This window comes from Pelobates fuscus, chromosome 4 (genome assembly GCF_036172605.1).
Source record: "Pelobates fuscus isolate aPelFus1 chromosome 4, aPelFus1.pri, whole genome shotgun sequence".
Lineage (NCBI taxonomy): Eukaryota > Metazoa > Chordata > Amphibia > Anura > Pelobatidae > Pelobates > Pelobates fuscus.
Window position 1 is genome coordinate 166,790,926 of NC_086320.1, and position 18,496 is coordinate 166,809,421.

The 18,496-nt window shown below is 36.3% G+C and overlaps 1 protein-coding gene across 4 annotated transcripts in view; it reads right to left on the reverse strand.

The window, feature by feature from the left end:
• Nucleotides 1-523: 523 nt before the first annotated feature.
• Nucleotides 524-18,496, reverse strand: part of DSP (desmoplakin) — a 62,147-nt gene continuing 44,174 nt past the window's right edge. For 2 of the 4 annotated variants that reach the window (XM_063451752.1, XM_063451751.1), the window contains exons 13-24: nt 18,119-18,245; nt 17,758-17,998; nt 16,701-16,921; nt 16,090-16,256; nt 14,229-14,367; nt 11,996-12,189; nt 11,278-11,440; nt 10,650-10,733; nt 9,303-9,410; nt 8,567-8,665; nt 5,263-7,557; nt 524-4,016 (exon numbers count right to left, since the gene is read on the reverse strand). In XM_063451752.1, coding sequence (XP_063307822.1) covers nt 852-4,016; nt 5,263-7,557; nt 8,567-8,665; nt 9,303-9,410; nt 10,650-10,733; nt 11,278-11,440; nt 11,996-12,189; nt 14,229-14,367; nt 16,090-16,256; nt 16,701-16,921; nt 17,758-17,998; nt 18,119-18,245 — 7,003 coding nt within the window. In that variant the 3' untranslated portion in view covers nt 524-851. The remainder of the gene's footprint in view (nt 4,017-5,262; nt 7,558-8,566; nt 8,666-9,302; nt 9,411-10,649; nt 10,734-11,277; nt 11,441-11,995; nt 12,190-14,228; nt 14,368-16,089; nt 16,257-16,700; nt 16,922-17,757; nt 17,999-18,118; nt 18,246-18,496) is intronic. The other 2 variants (XM_063451753.1, XM_063451754.1) reach the window with 2 other exon arrangements.

Sequence of the window (18,496 nt, forward strand, 5' to 3'; positions counted from 1 at the left end):
CGTGGCATTTTTTTTCACTAGTACCATAGATTCCTATACTGAATTATGTAAATATGAAAGCCTGCTCCTTTTTTTTTTTTTTTTTTGATAATCAGTCTATTATTGACTTGTTCCCAAAATATGATATTCTGACTTATACATAACATTCCAACCTCCCCCTCTTAAATCACATACTTTGTGTGGCTTGATCTGTATATTATTGTAAAGTGTTGCTTTACAAAACTTTGCATTTTAAAATAAATTACTTACAAAAACAGGTGAAATGTTTCAAACTTTATTCCCAGCATAACAAATAACAAAAAAGCAAAGATGAATACAAAAGATGCAACTCCCCAAGGTACAGTAAAATGCAAATGTGCAGAACATTACATAAAAATAGTAAAGTTAATACAATGAACCAACTTTGTGTTACACAACGAGAGAGCAATCTGAACTATATCAGAATTAAACAGCATTAATAGATTTATTTCTAAAATTTTTAAATTTTAGGGACAATCTCAAAAGGCACGAAAGTTTTTTAAAGACAATACACAGAAAATGTTAACTGCAATACAAATCAGCTGCTGCTAAAAACACTGGTAAATACTATAATTCATGCCTAATAATTTCATGTTTGAATAGCCCTGTGTAAAGCCTATCATAATAAAATTAATTCGTGTCAGTGCCTGGAGTACATTCTAGATGAATACATTTGGGAAAACTTGTACCCCTCCAACCCACGTTATTCTGCTTTTACTTATTTTTTTTTTTATTTTTTTTTTTTAGGAAACTAGTAGCCTTTGCTGCAAAACTAATAAAAAAAAAAAAAATTACAAATGAATAAACACATATTATTGAAAGTATTCTACCATTTAGAGACCCACTAAAGAACTGCCAACAGATTGGAAGGAAGAGCTGCTGTAAGTGGTTGTGCTTGTAGCATCAAAACTTCCTCTTCGTGAACCACTTCGTGAACCAGGCCGAGATCCAGACCGTGATCCTGGTGCAGAAGAGACATTATATGGGCTACTTATGCCTTTAGAGGAAACTGAAGAAGCTTCCAGCATCCGCAAACCTGTTGTGTCTTCAACCATAGAGCGATCCATTGCATCTTTATAGGATATTTTCAGTTTAGTTTTAGGACAAGTGAGAACTTTTGGATAGTTTGATATATCGCGTAGTTTTTGTGCTGCACGACCATCAATCATGCCTTTTCGAATAGCTTCCTCTGTAGTTACTCTTAACTGTGTTTCTGGATCAATAAGGCCTCCTGTCATATACTGGAATTCTAGAAAGCGTTGTCCAGCTTCATAAGGCAGCCAATTTACTTTCATTGCTTCTGCAGCAGATAGTTTTTTGGACCCTCTTACGCCATCAAATCCAGAATAGGCTTTCTGCGCCTGCTTAAGCCTGGCAGACATATCATGATCTATAATACCCTGGTTAGCAGCATCTTGAATAGACATTCTTTTCCCTGTGGTAGGATGGATTATACCACCAGTACAAGCTTGTGCTTCCAGTAAACGCTGCCCAGTTATTGTGTCAACAATTCCACGTTTGATACCTTCTGAGATGGAGATCTTCTCTATGGTCTCAGTATCGAATATTGCAGCAATAGGAGTGGTTTCTTCTAATGCGTCAGAAAATGAACCACTTTTTGACCATGAACCACTTCGAAACCTAGTTGAAGAGGAAACCGAATCTTGCCTTGATGAAATTAAAACATCATCACTAAGACTTTTGTTGGAGATCATATCTGCAAACTGAGTTAGGCTTAAGGAACCACCACGATATTTGTCAAAATCAGATTTGCTTATCAGGCCCACCTCTATTGATTCTTGGACATCATACTGGTTTCCGGTTTTTCGATCAACAAGTACAACTCTTGTGGATCCATCAGATCCTGTAATTGTAATTTCTTCCCATTCGCATTCCTGTTCCGATAGGTCAACATAAGTGGCGTAATCAATGAGGCCTTTATTATAGGCTTCCAGTACAGTCATTTCTCGGTTTGTGTCTGGATCAACTATCACAACTCTACGTTTTCTAAGGGTATTTTTTTGTGAGGTCTGAACTGCCTTTTTCTTCTCTCTAAGAGGTAGCAAGCATAGGTTGGTCTTCTCATCCACAATGCACCTTTCTTTTAGCTGCAGATATGTCAGATTCTCTTCTGTGTTGGGATCAAAAAATCCCTTCGTGTCATCACTTGGATCAGAAAGAATTTCATTCATGTGTTTGTTGAAATATCCACGTTTATACGCAACATCAACTGGCAAACGATGACTTGCTTTGGGATCAATAATGCCACCAGTAGCAATCTGTGCTTCCAACAAACGGATACCATGGCCTTTCTCAATAAGTTCTTTATTCATTGCCTGGAACAAGGATATAATATTTCCAGTTTCTGGGTCTTTGTATCCAGTAACTGCTCTTTCCGCAGATACAAGTTTTTCCTTGAATTCAATTCCAACAAGACCTCTCCGGTATGCTTCTTCGACTGGAAGTCTGAGATTATTAACAGGATCAACAATAAAGCCAGTGGCAGCTTGGGCTTCTAAAAGTTCAAGTGTAGTGCCAGGTCTCAACAAGCCTTTCTTCATTGCATCATAAATACCCAGTTTTTCTTTTGTTGCGTCATTGTAAATACCAGCAATACAGCTAGATCCCTGCAAAAAGACTTGGATATCCTTACTGACTTCTTCTACAGTTATCTGTCCAGATTCTAACTGATCAGCTGTAGAAGGCCGTATGATACCAGATTCCACTAGCTCATTTATTGGGACATGATTTCGAATACCCTGGAATGAAAGACTTTTCTTCATAACAGGCAGCAGAAGAAATCCTGTGTGTGGCTCAATCCTGCATTTCTTTCTAAGCTCAGCATAGCTGACATTTTTCTTTGTGACTGGTTCAATGAATTTTTTAGCATCATCATTTGGATCATTTAATGTTCTGTGTATGTCTCTGTCAATCAGACCTCGTGATAGTGCAACTTCTAACGGTAGGAAGATACTGTTGACTGGGTCAACAATTCCTCCTGCTGCTAGTTGAGCCTCTAGAAGACGGAGGCCTACCTCCCGACTAATTAAATTTTTCTTGATAGCTTCTGCAACAGCTACTATTTTTCCAGAGAAAGGATCTTTAAAGCCAGTGACTGCTTTTTCGGCTGTATATACAGCCTCTCTGTCTTGGAATTCTATAAGATCTCTTGCTATAGCATTGTCTACTGTCAGCTTCTCATTCCTTTGCAGGTCAATTATTCCTCCAGTAGCAGCTTGTGCCTCTAGCAGCATTACAGTGCTTTCAGGTGAAATTAGCTTTTTTCTTTGGGCATCGACTAGTGTGTATTTCTCTTTAGGTGTAACTGAAACACCTGCTATAGCACCAGCACCTTTTAGAGAAGGTTCTATTTCTGCAGCAACCTCTTCTACTGATTTTTGCCCCTTTACAAGCTTATCAAAAGTTGATTTGGTTATTATTTGACATTCAAGAAGTTGAAGAGCTGTAATTTTTTTTCTAAGTCCATCAAATACAAATTTCGATGCATCTTCATCAGTTTGAGTTTGAATATTTGTGGTAAGAGGGCGCCTCTTAAGATTTTCCAGCTCCCTTTCTAATGCTAATCGTCGTGCTTCCAATTCAGATTGGGTCATACTGGTTTCTTCTAATTTACGCCGATATCGTTCTTCAATGGATCGGATTTCTGACTGCAGCCTTTCAATCTCACTCTTAAGTCCAACTTTGTCCCTCTCACTTCTCTCCAAACTAGTTTCAACTCTCTTCACATCATCATCCTTGCGGGTATATTGGCTCTTCCACTGATTGAACTCATTTCGGATTTGTTGTTTCTCGTCTTCTAGGCGTTGCTTAAGACGCGTTTCAGAGTCTAGAGCAGCCTTTGCACGGTTTAGTTCATCTTCAAGCCTTTGCAGCCTTGCCTTATCTTGCTCAAGAAGTTTTATTTTCATGAGAAGGCTCTCCTTTTCCTTAATAATTTCGGAGTACTTGCTACTGCTCTCATGTATCTTATTATTGGCCTATATCAAAGAAAAAAAAGGATGAAGAATGTTGTTTATTGTGACACATGTATCCAACACTCAATAACAACCTTTTTACAATTTTAATATAAGATGCCATTAACCTATTAAATTAACTACAATATATGTTTATTCACTAGGCTCAAGAGACATCATTTAGCAGTGTCTTAGATTTCTTTGAAGCAGAATGAAACATTGTGTAAATTATTTTACATATACAATATTTTAAGACATATACCATAAGCATACAACTATATTTGCTGCACTTCCCTAAATAATGACTAACAAATTCTTTAATGTAACATTAGAAAATTAAATTGTATGTTTTATATGAGAAATTACAAAAACACGAAACAATAGAAATTACACAAAACCATACCAAAAGAGAATTACAAAACAGCCGAGAATAATTTTTAATGAGGAAAAAGTATGATTATGTCAGAAATGAAGACAAATAACATCTGATTGAAACATACTTCCCATGGTTAGAATTAAACATAGAATCATTAAGGAAATCAAGTTAATGGAAAAAAATATGAGACCTCATTAGAAAGTATACTAACTATAAAATGTTTTAATCATTTACAGAAACTATATAGATTACATTTATAGATGTGTGCTATATACTGTATAATAAAGGGAGACCCCTGAAATTAACAGTAATCAAACAAAAAACAACCGCCATGTTATAAAATGTAAATTTCTATGAAATTACAATTTTCAGTTTTCTCCATATTGCATATTTCTTCAATGAATCTCTAATTTAACTACTGACAGCAAAGAAAGCAGGACATGTCGCCTGCAGATGTTTAAGTTTACAAAAATAATCTCCCTTAATAATTTACTCTAACATTTCACTATTTACAGCAATATTTGTTCTTCACTACATATTGTAACGTGTAAATAAAAATTCAACAAAACTTTATGCCGCAAAAATACCTGCAACAACTATTTTTTCCAAACTGATCCTCCTTTATGTGTTTATGTGTGCATATTATATTAATATAGAATTGTTTTATTTAACATATCCTATTTATATAGTTCTACCTTTTGTAAATGGTAGTCGTAATTCTAGAACGCTAAAATTTTATTTAAACTATTAAAGCAAACAAACAAGAAATGCCCCATTCCAAAGTTAAGAATTTCACAGTGATTACAAGTGTAAGTATTTTTTAGAAAGCCAAACAATAAAATTAGTTGACCACTTCACAAAAGATACATATTAAGAGGAATTGTATTTGAATACCTCTAATGCTTGCTTTTGGAATTTTTCAATTTCCTGTCTCAAATTTTGCCTTTCTTTCTGTAACTCATTAATCAGGCCCTGCAGCTCCAAGGACCGCTTGTTGCTCGTTTGTAGTTGGTTCTTTAACTCCGTAATGGTTGCAGTTTTTTCACCATCCACTTCATCTTTATTCTTCTTGACTTCCTCATTCTCCAGTCGCACATACCGCAACTCCTCCTCTAACCTCAGGTGTTCTTTGGTAAGGTTTTCTGTGATTGACTGCAACTTTTCTATCTCAATTTTACACTCATTCAGGCTTTTATTCCTCTCCTCAATAGTTTTCTGTAAATGCTCATTTCGCCCATGAGCCTGCCTTAAGTTTTCTTGTTCAACATGCAGCTGTCGACGTAGACTCTCCACCTCGGCTACAAGTTTACTCAACTCATCAATATTTCTCTGCTTATCCCTAAGTTGACTGTCTAAAGACTCCCTCTGCTGCCTCAAATCTTCTTCGGTTTGTTTTTTAACAATAGAAATCTGTTCTATTTGCTGTGTAAGACTGGTGATTTTTTTCAGCTGTTCACTATTGGTTCTTCTAAAGCTTTCTAGCTCATCTCCCAATTTCTTATTGTTTGCATGCTCATCTGTGGCAATCCTTTTTTGCCTGTTAATTTCATCCTCTAATTTTAGCTTGAGCGTCTGCATTTCTTTGAAACTGGCTTGAAGTCTTGTTATCTCACTTTCTTTACTTTGTTTTTCTACAAACAATTTTTCATAGTCTGTTTTAACTCTGAACAATTCTTGTTCCTGAATCTTTAATTTACTTATAGTCTCTGAGGCACTGGTATTTGCTTTCTGCAGATCAAATTGGGTCCGCTGTAATTTGACATGCTCATCTTCAAGTTTTTTCCTTTGATCGGTTTCAACCTCTAAAAGCTTCTTCACACGCTCAACTTCCTTGTTGCGCTCCTGAATTGTTTTGGCAGCATCATCAAGAGATTTTTTGTATCTCTGCTCCTCTTCTTTTCGAAGGGTAATGATTTGTTTCAGCTCAATTTCCAGCTGCTGTTTTTTCTGGGATATCTCAGAGGAGTAGGATTTTTGCTGATGAGCATCATCCTCTGTTTTCTTGAGGTTGTGTGTCATTTGTGTTATAGAGGTTTTTAGTCTATTTACCTCTGTAAGCAAGTCTCTCTTTTCGCTCATTAAATTGTCAACCTGTGCACTCAAATCATTGATGTTATCGTCTTTTTGAACAGTTACCTCATGGATGGTAGTTTTTGTGATCTTAATTTCTGACTCATACTTGCTCCTTAAAGTTATAAGCTGTTCGTCATAATCGTTTCTTACCTTAACCAGCTCGTTTTCATATTGTCTCTGACGTGCGGCCTCCTCTTGAAGTTGGTACTTTAACTTTTCAACCTCACTGTTTCGTTCCTTAATTGTCCTGGCAGCTTCTTCTAGGGACATCTTGTATCTAGCACTGTCTTCAGAATGAGTATGAATTAACTTCTGTATCTCAATCTCTAGATGCTGCTTTCTCTGAGAAAGTTCAGAACCAGAGGCTTTTTGCTGAAGAGCATCTTCTTCTGCCCTTCTTCTCTGCTCATTTGATTGTACTATTGTCTCATTTAGTCGAGTAATTTCCTGGGTAAGGTCTCTGTTTTCTCTGGCTAGTTTTTCCATCTGTGCTCTGAGTTCATATGTGTCCTCTTCTTTTTGAACAGTTATTTGCTGAATTGTGGTCTTCGTAATGTTAATTTCTGATTCATATTTGTTCCTCAAACTATTGATCTCGTCACTATACTGCTTCCTTACCTTTGACAGCTCACTTTCATACTCCTGCTTCCGCTGGCCCTCGTCCTGTAGACGAATTCTCAATCTTTCTAGCTCATACTCCTTCTCCTTGGTTATCTTTTCATAGTCTATTTTTTGACGGTTGATGCCCTCAAGATCAATCTGCCGCTTTTGTTGCAATTGGTCAAACTCATTCTTGTGTAGGTCACACCTTTCCTCTAATGCTTTTCTCCTCCGCCTCTCATCATCAATCTCATAGGTTAATCGTGTTATCTTTTCATTAAGCTCAGAAATCTGGCTGTAGCACTTCTCGAGGTTCTGCTTTGCTGAGCTGCCATCTATTTCGGCTTTCCTTTTCATGTCCTCTAGTAGGAGTAGCCGGGACTTATACTCTGAGCATTCTGTCTGGTATTTCTGCAGATTTTGATCAAGAAACTTATTTTTGTGGGAATTGTCTGAATTTGCATCTCTTGCAAGACGTAGTTCTTCTTCCAGCAATTCAATTCTAGTGTTTTTCATCTGTAAACAAAGAAGAAAACTTTAAAATTGTGATGTTAGTTTCTTTAACTAAAAAGTGTTCATATTTATCCATAACAATCATAGTACTCCTAAAATTTTGTTGCCAAACTTATGGCTGTAATTACTATTACAACTGTAATCACATGTGCAGTATTCTAGTGTCATCATATTTTATATATGGTTATGTTCATGATACTAACTACAAGCTAGTTTAAAAAAAAATCACTTAAATCACCCAGAAGTATTTAATTATCAGAGGTGGATTTCTCTTTTAAATGGAGACTGATATGAGATCCAGTTAAAAAGATAGAACATTTTGTAGCTCTAGGATGTCCAAGATGTTTTAACGTGACCTGTTTAGTATTGGGGTTTTGGCACAGGCATTTCATCAAAAATTTGATGGACGCAGTGTTATTTCACTTAAAAAAAAACAAAAAACCTTTAGCTGACTTCTAGGACATCTTTATGGTTAAGCATTAGGTTATCCATCATCTCCAATAATAACCGTCATAATTATCCTATTTGCTGACCAAGAATAAGCTTACTAATCTTATAACTGCCAATAATCTCTAGCTATATGAATTTCCTCTAAAACCATATTGTACAATTTGCGTGGGCCATAAAAAGACTGCAGAAACCAATAGTGCAGTGGGTGTGGTAAGAACAAACAGCCTTCCACTAGCCAATGGGAGCTGCTGTCACATTATGCAAATAGTGAGAGCTTGAAGTTAAGCTTTCCTCCCTAGTTATCGCTTGCTGTTGGTTCTGGCAACCAATAAATGATCAGAGACAGAACTAGGCTTTAAACAAATACTGCCAATGATAAGCGTGTACTGCTGCACACTAAACAACCCAAGCTATCATACTCTGGTTTTTACCTAGAAAAACAAAAACACCTAACATGTGCCTAGTGGTGTTACCATAATAAAGTATAAATTATGACACATTAACAGGCAAATGTGGGTCATTTTGATTTAGCATACCAATGAAAGAGCTCTAGTGTGGTTACCTTCAAATCTTCCATGCTCTTTGAGATTTCATGCAGAAGTCTATAGAAATCATTTCCTCTTGTAAGTAGTTCAATATAGCGAGCTTGAATTTCGGCAGACTACAAAAACGAAAATAAATAATTGATGTGACTGAAAATATATTTTAGGTTTTACAAAAACCTGCCCTTATACAATACAAAAAAAATATATTCCTGTAGGTCTACCTTCAGCTTATTTCACAGATGTGTTTTACATTTTTCAACATATAGTCTAGCTATGCCATTTTACAACTTTTAGACTCTTTATAAAAAGGGCAACATGGTCCAATCAAATATAGACTTTTTTAATCATATAGCTCTTTAAAAGCTGCCTATAATTTGTGTGATTACCAGGCAACCTATGCGTCCTAGCTGCTAAATGGCCTTTAATCATTATTCAATGACTTTAAACAACATCTTCTCTCAATTGTATCAGGGATTATAGAGAAAACAAAAACCATAAACTTGTATAAATCACAGTTAATGATAAAGTCTGATGCCAACATTGACAGAGATTTGGAAAATTAGAATGCATTCAATGTGACTCCTCACATGGACAAGCTGACTGATGCTCTCGTGGTAAATACATATACCTTTATCATATACTAGAGAATGTAGTTAAAAAGATTACTCTTTTGGGAAATTTATTTTCAAGTTAATTATATAAGGTGAGAGAATACATTAAATCTTGATAAAAAAAAAAAAAAAAAAGTGTTACCTCTTGCAGTATGATTCCTGAAGGAGATTGAACCATTGTCCTTTTTATTGGGATATTAAGCAACGTTTCCAGTCCTGAGCTATAAGATGCTAACTGGAGCTCATAATCCTGTAATATAGAAATAAAACATGTATTCATTGATTGCAAAATTAATATTAACTCATAAATAAATGATCATAAACAAATTCTTCTTTTTCACCACTAGCATCAATGCATATTCCCAAATCAAATTCACTAAATGTAATAATGGAATCCATCACATAAAAAAAAAAAAAAATTGGATAAAATGTATTTATAAAATTATTTAACCAGAAAGGCTAAAACATTTGCAAGTCTACACTTAAAGGATTTTTTTCAAGGCATTAGAATGGCCCACAAAATAATTTAATCGAATTGTAAATGCACAGCTATAGGTGATGTGACTTACCTGGTGGGTGCAAGACTACAAGCACTTTGCCTGTTCTCGAGAAATAGAGGAACACTAATTTGCTGGCAATAAAGCCAAACTATTGGCATGGCGGGATAGATGCTCCCTGCTTCAGGAAGCATAATGGTTTTCCGTGTGTGGACAAGCAGATAGGAGGTGTGCAACAGTGAACAGCAGGTGGGTGTTACAACTAACAAAACACCCACAAACCATCAAGAGAGTTTCACTTTAAAGCAAAACAAAACTATTCTTAAAGGGACACTCTAGGCCAGGTGTGCCCAGATGTTGTAGGACAGTGATGGCTAACCAGGACACCAGAAATTGTTTCTGGACTACATTTCCCATGATGGTCAGCTAGCTTTTAGAGTCTATAAGCTAGCTGAGCATCATGGGAAATGTAGTCCAGAAACAATTTATGGTGTCAAGGTTAGCCATCACTGTCGTAGGACTACAACTCCCATGATGATTTTCATGCCTTTATAATGACAGCATCCTGTCAGCTGTAGTTTTTTAAAACATTTGGGAATCTAACTTTTTGACACCCCTGCAATATAACCACTATAGTCCAGTGTAGTGTTTATGTTGCAAGAGTAGCTGGACTCTTCAGGTTCCTGGGTAACTCGTCTCCAATGTGCTCAGCCTATCAAGGTCATCCAGGTTGGATAAAAATTATACTTTTGATGCAAAAGTATAAATCTATGCAGCAGAGAATTGGGTTGTGTCCAGGTGCTGAGGAAAGCCTTGTTTTTTTTTGTCAAAAGGTTTCACTAAGCTGCAGGGGTTATGTTAATTCTTTAATTCTTGTAAGAATCTCAATTATACCACTGAGTATATTTCAATCTTTTTTGCTCTTTAAATCTAACCACTGTGGCAAAAACCTTATGAGATAGATATATATGGATGTTTAGATTGTATTTTACCTTGATGGATGAAGCACACAGATCTGCAGTTTTCATGACCTCTTCCACTTTGTCTCGTTTACCCTGAATTTCTACATTCAAACTCTGTAAAATAAAATATGAAAAAAATAAATATATCACACACACACTCAAACATTTTATCTTGAAATTTCTGAATTTTCAGCACTGTATCAACCTTTGTGCACGTTAAAGGCCTTACTACCACAGATGCTTTACTGTAGAAAACATTCTATTGATGCTTAATAGAAAGTAACTTTTTAAATAAGCTAGCTCAAACCTTATTTGCCACTGCATACAAAATATTTTACTATTACACGATGGAAGTCAGGTTTTCACACATGGATTATGTGCCTGCGTGCCTGCTCAATCAAAGGGCAACACATCCATTTTTGTAGGCTTAAGTAGAATTTATTTTTTTTTTTTTTTAATAAAAAAAAAAAAAAAGTATTCCGAGTAGGGACAAATACTAAATCTTCAACAACTGAAAATGTGTTAAATTGCAGAATTTAACTTTTTTCTATACAGTTACTTAATTTTTCCCTCTTAAAAACACTTTAATTTGTTCTGAAAAAGAATACACCAAATACAAGGAACCTATTTTACAGATAAATAGAATAGGCATTTTTACCTTTTGTTCATTTAAGTATCTGGCAACAGCAGTGGAATCTGTAAGTTTGGAAGATTCCAATGTGTCCTGCTTGTGCTTGGTATCACTGATCCACTTGCTTAATGCCTGGTGCAGGTCTCGGTAATTTCTCAGTTGCTTGCCTTGTTTTTCTAATTCCCATGACCTGTTAATACATTTTATTAAAAAAATGTAATAAAATTCTGGCACTTTCAGCATGTTCAAATAATACATCTATTGTATGTGAGCAATGTCCTGAACATCACATACATCTGTTTTCAAGAATCACGTTCGACAATTACTTTTACTGGTAAGCGATGTTCTACCTAAATTAAACCGTCAAAATGCCATATTATGTACTCCTTGGTGAACAAACATTTTCCCCAGGATGCTATATGCAAATTATAAAGTGACTTTTTAAAAATATCAGCCAAAACCTTGCATTCTCAACTAGCTCAGCCCTCTCTTGGGCCCTCTAAAATGGTAAATAGGAGCACATATTTCAGGCCATTCCCTCTCTCTTCTTGTAGGGACCTCTTTTGCCAGGAATTGCCCCTATACACCACACAGAAGAAGGCAAAGGAAACTAATTGTCAGATACGCAAACAGAACATCTGCAAATATCACGTAAATTCACAGCTTGGGAGAGGATGACTTGGGCTTCAGCTAGGTTATAAATCAATCCAACCAGTAATAATGGCATGTAGCTGCTCCGGCTTACCTGTCATCAATCTCCTTTTCAATCCTCTGCCAGCGGTCAGTCAGCTGGTTGACCTTGTCAGAGAACTTGGCGATATCCACTTCACAGTAGGGATAGGTTTGAGAGACATGGTCATTTATTTTCAGTACACTTTTCATTTCTGTATCCATATTTTTCAGAAGAGCTTTCTTCTGATCCAGTTCCATTCTCATTTTCTGGATGTATAATAAGAAACATAAGCAGCACAATGAAAAGGTGTCATCCTACAAAACAAACTTTTTACGGTGTGTACATACATGGCTGCATGGAAATTTTGTAAAGCAATCTGGGTAAAAAAAATCCAAACATAAATAGGCGCTTTGGTTAATTTAAACTATGTGAACTATATGTTGCAGAACTGCATTCTAAACAGTGTTGCTCCACATGTAGGTTTTCACACACTCTGTAGATCAAACAAGTTCATTTGTTCCATTAACAAATTAAATCTAAGTTCCAAGGCCTTACAGTACCACCAATACACCAAGCAGCTTTCTTCTACGTGTGCACGAGAGAGGAGACAAATTCCCAAGCAGTCTATATACAGATTATCACTTTTAAGTAGGATGACTGACGTAGGATGACTATAAAATAGCAGAATGAGCAAGAAACAATGGATAAAACATAAACACAACAATGGCTTGTCCTATAGCTGGTTGCCCACTCTGAATACTTCTTCTACACTGTCTATTTGGGATATTGGCTGTTCCTCTGTGTAGACCTTAAAAAGGAGGCTTTCCTGGTTCTGGGCCACCTGTGTGTCACCAGGCTGATATGCCAAGTGCACTGATTTGGTTGGGAATGGCAAAAGTGAACTAAAACACAACGGAGACCATCTCACTGGGTGACTGACAGGGCGAATTCTGAATATTTTGTCTTGCGTCTTACTCTTTGCATATTATTTTTTAATAAGGTATTGTTAGTTAATGGGTCTAATGTCTTTATTGTAGTTTATTACTTCAACAATCCACTGTAGATTTTAACCACCCATATTAAAGGGGCAGTGTCCTATAGGACAATGGCTTGTCCTATAGCTGGTTGCCCACTCTGAATACTTCTTCTACACTGTCTATTTGGGATATTGGCTGTTCCTCTGTGTAGACCTTAAAAAGGAGGCTTTCCTGGTTCTGGGCCACCTGTGTGTCACCAGGCTGATATGCCAAGTGCACTGATTTGGTTGGGAATGGCAAAAGTGAACTAAAACACAACGGAGACCATCTCACTGGGTGACTGACAGGGCGAATTCTGAATATTTTGTCTTGCGTCTTACTCTTTGCATATTATTTTTTAATAAGGTATTGTTAGTTAATGGGTCTAATGTCTTTATTGTAGTTTATTACTTCAACAATCCACTGTAGATTTTAACCACCCATATTAAAGGGGCAGTCTATGGATCACAACCACTACAGAAATATGTAGAGGTTATGGTGTCAGGAGTTCCCTGATGCCGTTCCATGTTAAGTAGTCAAACCATTTTCAGATGACTTGACAATTACCTTGATCTCCAAGACACCTCCACTCTGGCCTACTTTTCTGAACTTGCTAATGCAGAAATCCAAATATCCACTGTAGTGACAACAACTTCACTTATGTTTCGATAGTGTTCATTGGCCAAAAATGTCAGTCAATGAATTTTGTCAATATAAGGACAAAAAAAATAAATCAAAAATATATAGATTATATTTTCAAAATAAATATATATTTCAAAATAACTCCACAATATTTAAATATATATATATAAATATATATATATATATATATATGTGATTTGAAAAGGAGGCCACACTGGAGATACCGGAGGGATCCAGATATTAGTGTCAATTAAGCAAGTGTTCAAATACAGATGGACTACTTACTCTGCATGCCAGGGTACTCCTTGAATCATAACCACTAGAGAATGCTGTCGTGTTAATGGTGCAGAGTTTAATCCATTAATCCATTATATAGATTGTGCTATATTTTCTTTAAAAAAAAAGTAAATGCAGCAACAAAACATGTATATAAGTTGTTCCCATTGATTGTTACCAAGTACATGGGAAGCTGATCATGTTTGTGTGATGCACTGCACATTATTTTAAAAAGGTGTGAAAGGGTACTTTGGTTTAAATGCTCCTGGGTGTTTCACCATTTCCACTGGTAAGAGGCAAAGACCGATACCAAAAGCAATGGAGCCTTCTTTGCAATTATTCACTGGTTTAAAAACATAAAACGTTCTTACTTTCAATGCACTTCTATAAGCTTCAACCTTTGCAGGGTCCAGTGAAATGGTTTCTTCCTCTGTCAACCGGGCTTCATAAACCTTAATCAGATCTTCAATCTGAAGGATGTTCTGCAGGAGAATTCTCAAAGCCTGAAGCCTGATACGTAGAAATTAAATATGGAAAGCATTAGTATGGGTGGGGCTGCATGGGAGGAAAAAAAATATCACAAAATCAATTTAGAAAAAGTGAGAAATCTAATGTTTTTGTTTTTGCTGTAAAAACGAATATTTAGTAGTAATCCTTTCAAAAAGCAATGGGCCATGAAAAAAAAATAGATTGGGTTTCTCCTGTAATTAAATTGTCCTGTTTCAGGAAATATAAATGGACAGTTTATTCTTTCTTAAGAAAATGGTTTCTCATTTCACGTTCTTACAGATATTATGGCATTTATGAAGCCAATGGGTCTTCAAAAAATAGAATCATCAAATTTATCTATGCTCATATGGTTTGTTTTTTAATCTCCAGTTACAAAATATTTCTTCATTATTTGCAAACCCAAAATTAAACATGTCAATAATTCCAAGTTCTATTGTAATAGTACAAATGTAATTTCACCTAGACATTTTTTTTTTTAACAATTAAAACATTTTTAGCAAAAAGTCATCAAAGCTTTATATTATTTTTTTTTATACCAATATTTTTTTCTATGGACAATAGGGCTCAACCCTGTGTGTGGACTATTGTATTGATATTGTGAGATATTTTCTATGATTGGGAAAAGTCCAGCACCAGGATCTAAACCCTACTAACCATTTGATCTTTGGATTCCTATCTATGCACTAAGAACCTACCGGATACCAACGATACTACAAAAACCTGGTGTTGCGGCAACGTTGGTCTCATCCACATTTTTTGTTTCAACTTATCGCTTTGTGCTGTGGCTGTGACCAGCCACAAGACAGGAAAGATCTTTCCTGTCTGCCCTACCACGGTAGATCACGTGCTTAAACGAATACAAGATTGTTAAGCATTAATCCATGCCGGACACCGGATATGCGCATACAGCATGTGAATTCATATCCTGCAGCACTACAGTGCGCAGGGTGGCTGGCTGTTTGCAGAGCAGCCACTCCCCTTTCCCTTCTGTTCGCAATGCCATCTGGAACTGGAAATTGGAGGAGGGAGGGGGGCAGTGTATAAAATTAAGGCTGTGTTTTAGATTGGGGGGAGGGGGCAGTGTATTGGATTTGGGGGAAGTGTGTTAGATAGGGCAATGTATTAGATTGGGTCTGCATGGGGGCGCTGAATACTCCCCATGGAGATGCTGATTAGCCGTGTAGCGTTTTGCCACACATGCACAACAGTCTCCCAATGCGCATTGGATTGGCTGAGATCATCAAGTTTAATTATCTCAGCCAGGGTGAAGAACACACTCATAGGACTTCAAAATCAACACAATAATGTAATTTCTTTTTCGCAACAGCATACATTCACCATTTCAGTCCCATTACCAAACTTTTCTTAATATGTCAAGGTAGTTGGACTGAAACATTAGGGATATGCAAATGCACGTCTCCTTAAAATAAATTCGCTCTTTTGCTTACTTTGAAGTCCTATGCGCGGGAGGACGTCCAGTGTCAGGTGACTTTTTTATACTGTACTTTTCAAAATAAACTCGTCTTTCTATGAAAACTGAAGTTTTTCGTTTTTTTGGGGCCCACATAAACGTAAACCTTGCTTATTTGGCCTGTGTTAGCCTTTGAGTTTGACATGCTTGCTGTATTAGATTTAGTCATTTTATGGAAGGATTGTTGAATCAGCAGGTTCAAAGCAATTTTACAAATGTAGAAACATTCTAGAAGAGAGATTTCATTATACCTATCCAAGTGCTCCACAGAAAACCCATTGATGCTCTCCATTTTCTTTAAGAGCACATTGAGCTCCGACTGCAAGTATGAAGCTTTGTCTGAACCTTTTAAGTTCATCATGGTCTCTCTTACGATGTTGAAGTTTGAAGAGAGTCCTTGGCCCTCTCCTCGCAAAGTCTATAAAAAGCAAAGAACAAGACGATAAACAAATGCAATGTGTATGCTGAATATTTATACTACAAGTCACAAGCACAATTACTTACAGTCAGTGGTTAAACTTTGTTATAGAGATGGCTATCAAAGTACTGTGGCACCATTCTATACTTTGTCTTTTTAATATTTCTCTTTTTACATTTTAGTAAAGTATCTATTAAATGAATAGATCTTTCACAATGATATTGACTGAAGATGGGAGACCCTGTTTATAACCACTTATGATCTTGAGAGAAAAAAAACCTGTAAAGTTGTGCTGTTGTGCACTGGATACAGAGAAATACACACAGTAATCCATAGTAATAAAGCATTCTTGATTAAAGCGTTTTAATGTTCAGCCATTTAAAGCAATAGTTTAACTTTAAAGACCTTGTAAAAACATAGGTTATCAGATTATTCTGGACATACCTCAAAGTCATTTATTCTGTGTCCTAAATCTCTGTAGGTTTCCTGGTCAACATTGTAGATGTTTCTTTGCAAAAATCGAGTCTCATGGCTTTCAAGTCTTCTCCGGATCTTCTGTAGCTCAAGTAGCAGCCAGTTCTCCTGCTTTTCCCTATCCCGGTCGATCTCTTTACTACTTCCATCCACCACTACAGTGGAGCTACTGCTTATTTCTCTGCGCTCACCTTGTAGAAATAAAGAAGAAAAATTGAAGAAAAAAAAGAAAGGAAAAAAAAAAAAGGAAATTTTTCTCTTTTTAAGTAGAAATCTGTATTCCTAACAATATAGTGCACGATTTGCAAAGTAGTTTTAGGTAGGGAAGCATTGAAAACTGACACGCATGCGCAGAGAGTGCTGCTCATGCATCCAAATGCTTCTCACAGGAAAGCATTGAATTCAACACTCTCCAAAGAGCCTCTAGTGGCTATCTGGACTACAGCAGCTAAAGGTGTGCTTAACTGTATAATGTAAAGATTTCAGTTTCTATAGAGCAGTAATGTTTTAAATTGCAGGGTAATAAGGACAGAGCCACTGCACTGACATCAGTTTGTACAGTTCGAGCAGTTTTGGAATCTGTGGGTAGCAATAGCGGTGTTACTTCATAAAAAGGTTAGTCTGGCCCTCATGCGAAAAAAAATGCATGCAAAATGACCGTTGGAAAAGGCAACTTAAAACAAATGTTTGCATATACTTCTTTATACATTGCTCAGTCCTGTAAGCAAACATATACGCAGAAAACTGGAAACAAATTAATAGTTACAGTTTGGCTGCTCTAAAAAAAAAAAAAAAAAAAAAAGGAAATGGTGATAACCACTAGGACCCTTCTGATATTATGATGAAAGTAGATTTTCATGGTCCCACAACTATCAAATTCTACCACACTTTTGCCTTTATTGGTATGGCATTCTAAAATGTGATTGTATTTCATTTAAGATTAAGTTAGATTGTTATAACAGGTGTCCTTGAAAGACAATTACTCATGCCGAGAAATGTATATTTAATATTAGCAGTGTGAACTGACCTGTGACTACTGGTGCTTGTCTCTGTACAACAGTATGTTCTGTCACTTTAGTGTGAACGCTTGGGAGCTGGACTACCAATGTTTGGTAATGCTTCTGCGCCTCACTGAATTGAGATTGCATTTTCCGCTTTTCTTCATCTCCAAACATGTTTGAACCTTGACTGTTTCTCAAAAACTCTTGATAATGCAATTCCAAATCTGTAACAACCCTTTGGTAGTCTTCTTGACGCATGGTTTTGAGCTACAATAATGAATTCAGTATGATTAAATATTCAGTTAAACCATCAAAAGCACCACAACAATAAACTCTACAAAACAAATAGAACAAAATGGTTTATCAGTGGTAACCACATTTCCATACCTTAGCCAAGGTCATAGCTCTGATCTTCTCAATGTCGATCATGCAATAGTGCCACGACACCAAGCTTTTCATATTGATGTAAAGCTGGTTCCATAGGCTCAATATAGCCTCATAGAACTGCTCAATCCTGAAAACACATTAAACACAACTGCTAATTCACTGATCTAACAGATCACACAAGGTTAAAATTTCAGATGAGAAGAAACAGATCAGAAGAAGAGTTCCAAAATCAAAGCCCGAATGTAAACGGTCCTGAAAAATCTCTTATTCTGTTCTCCCCTCTGCCAGACTTACAACTTGTCATCTTAGTGAAAAAACTGACCACATCTATCATGCAAGTTCTCTTTTACAAGAGTGTCAGACATTACTGAACCTTAC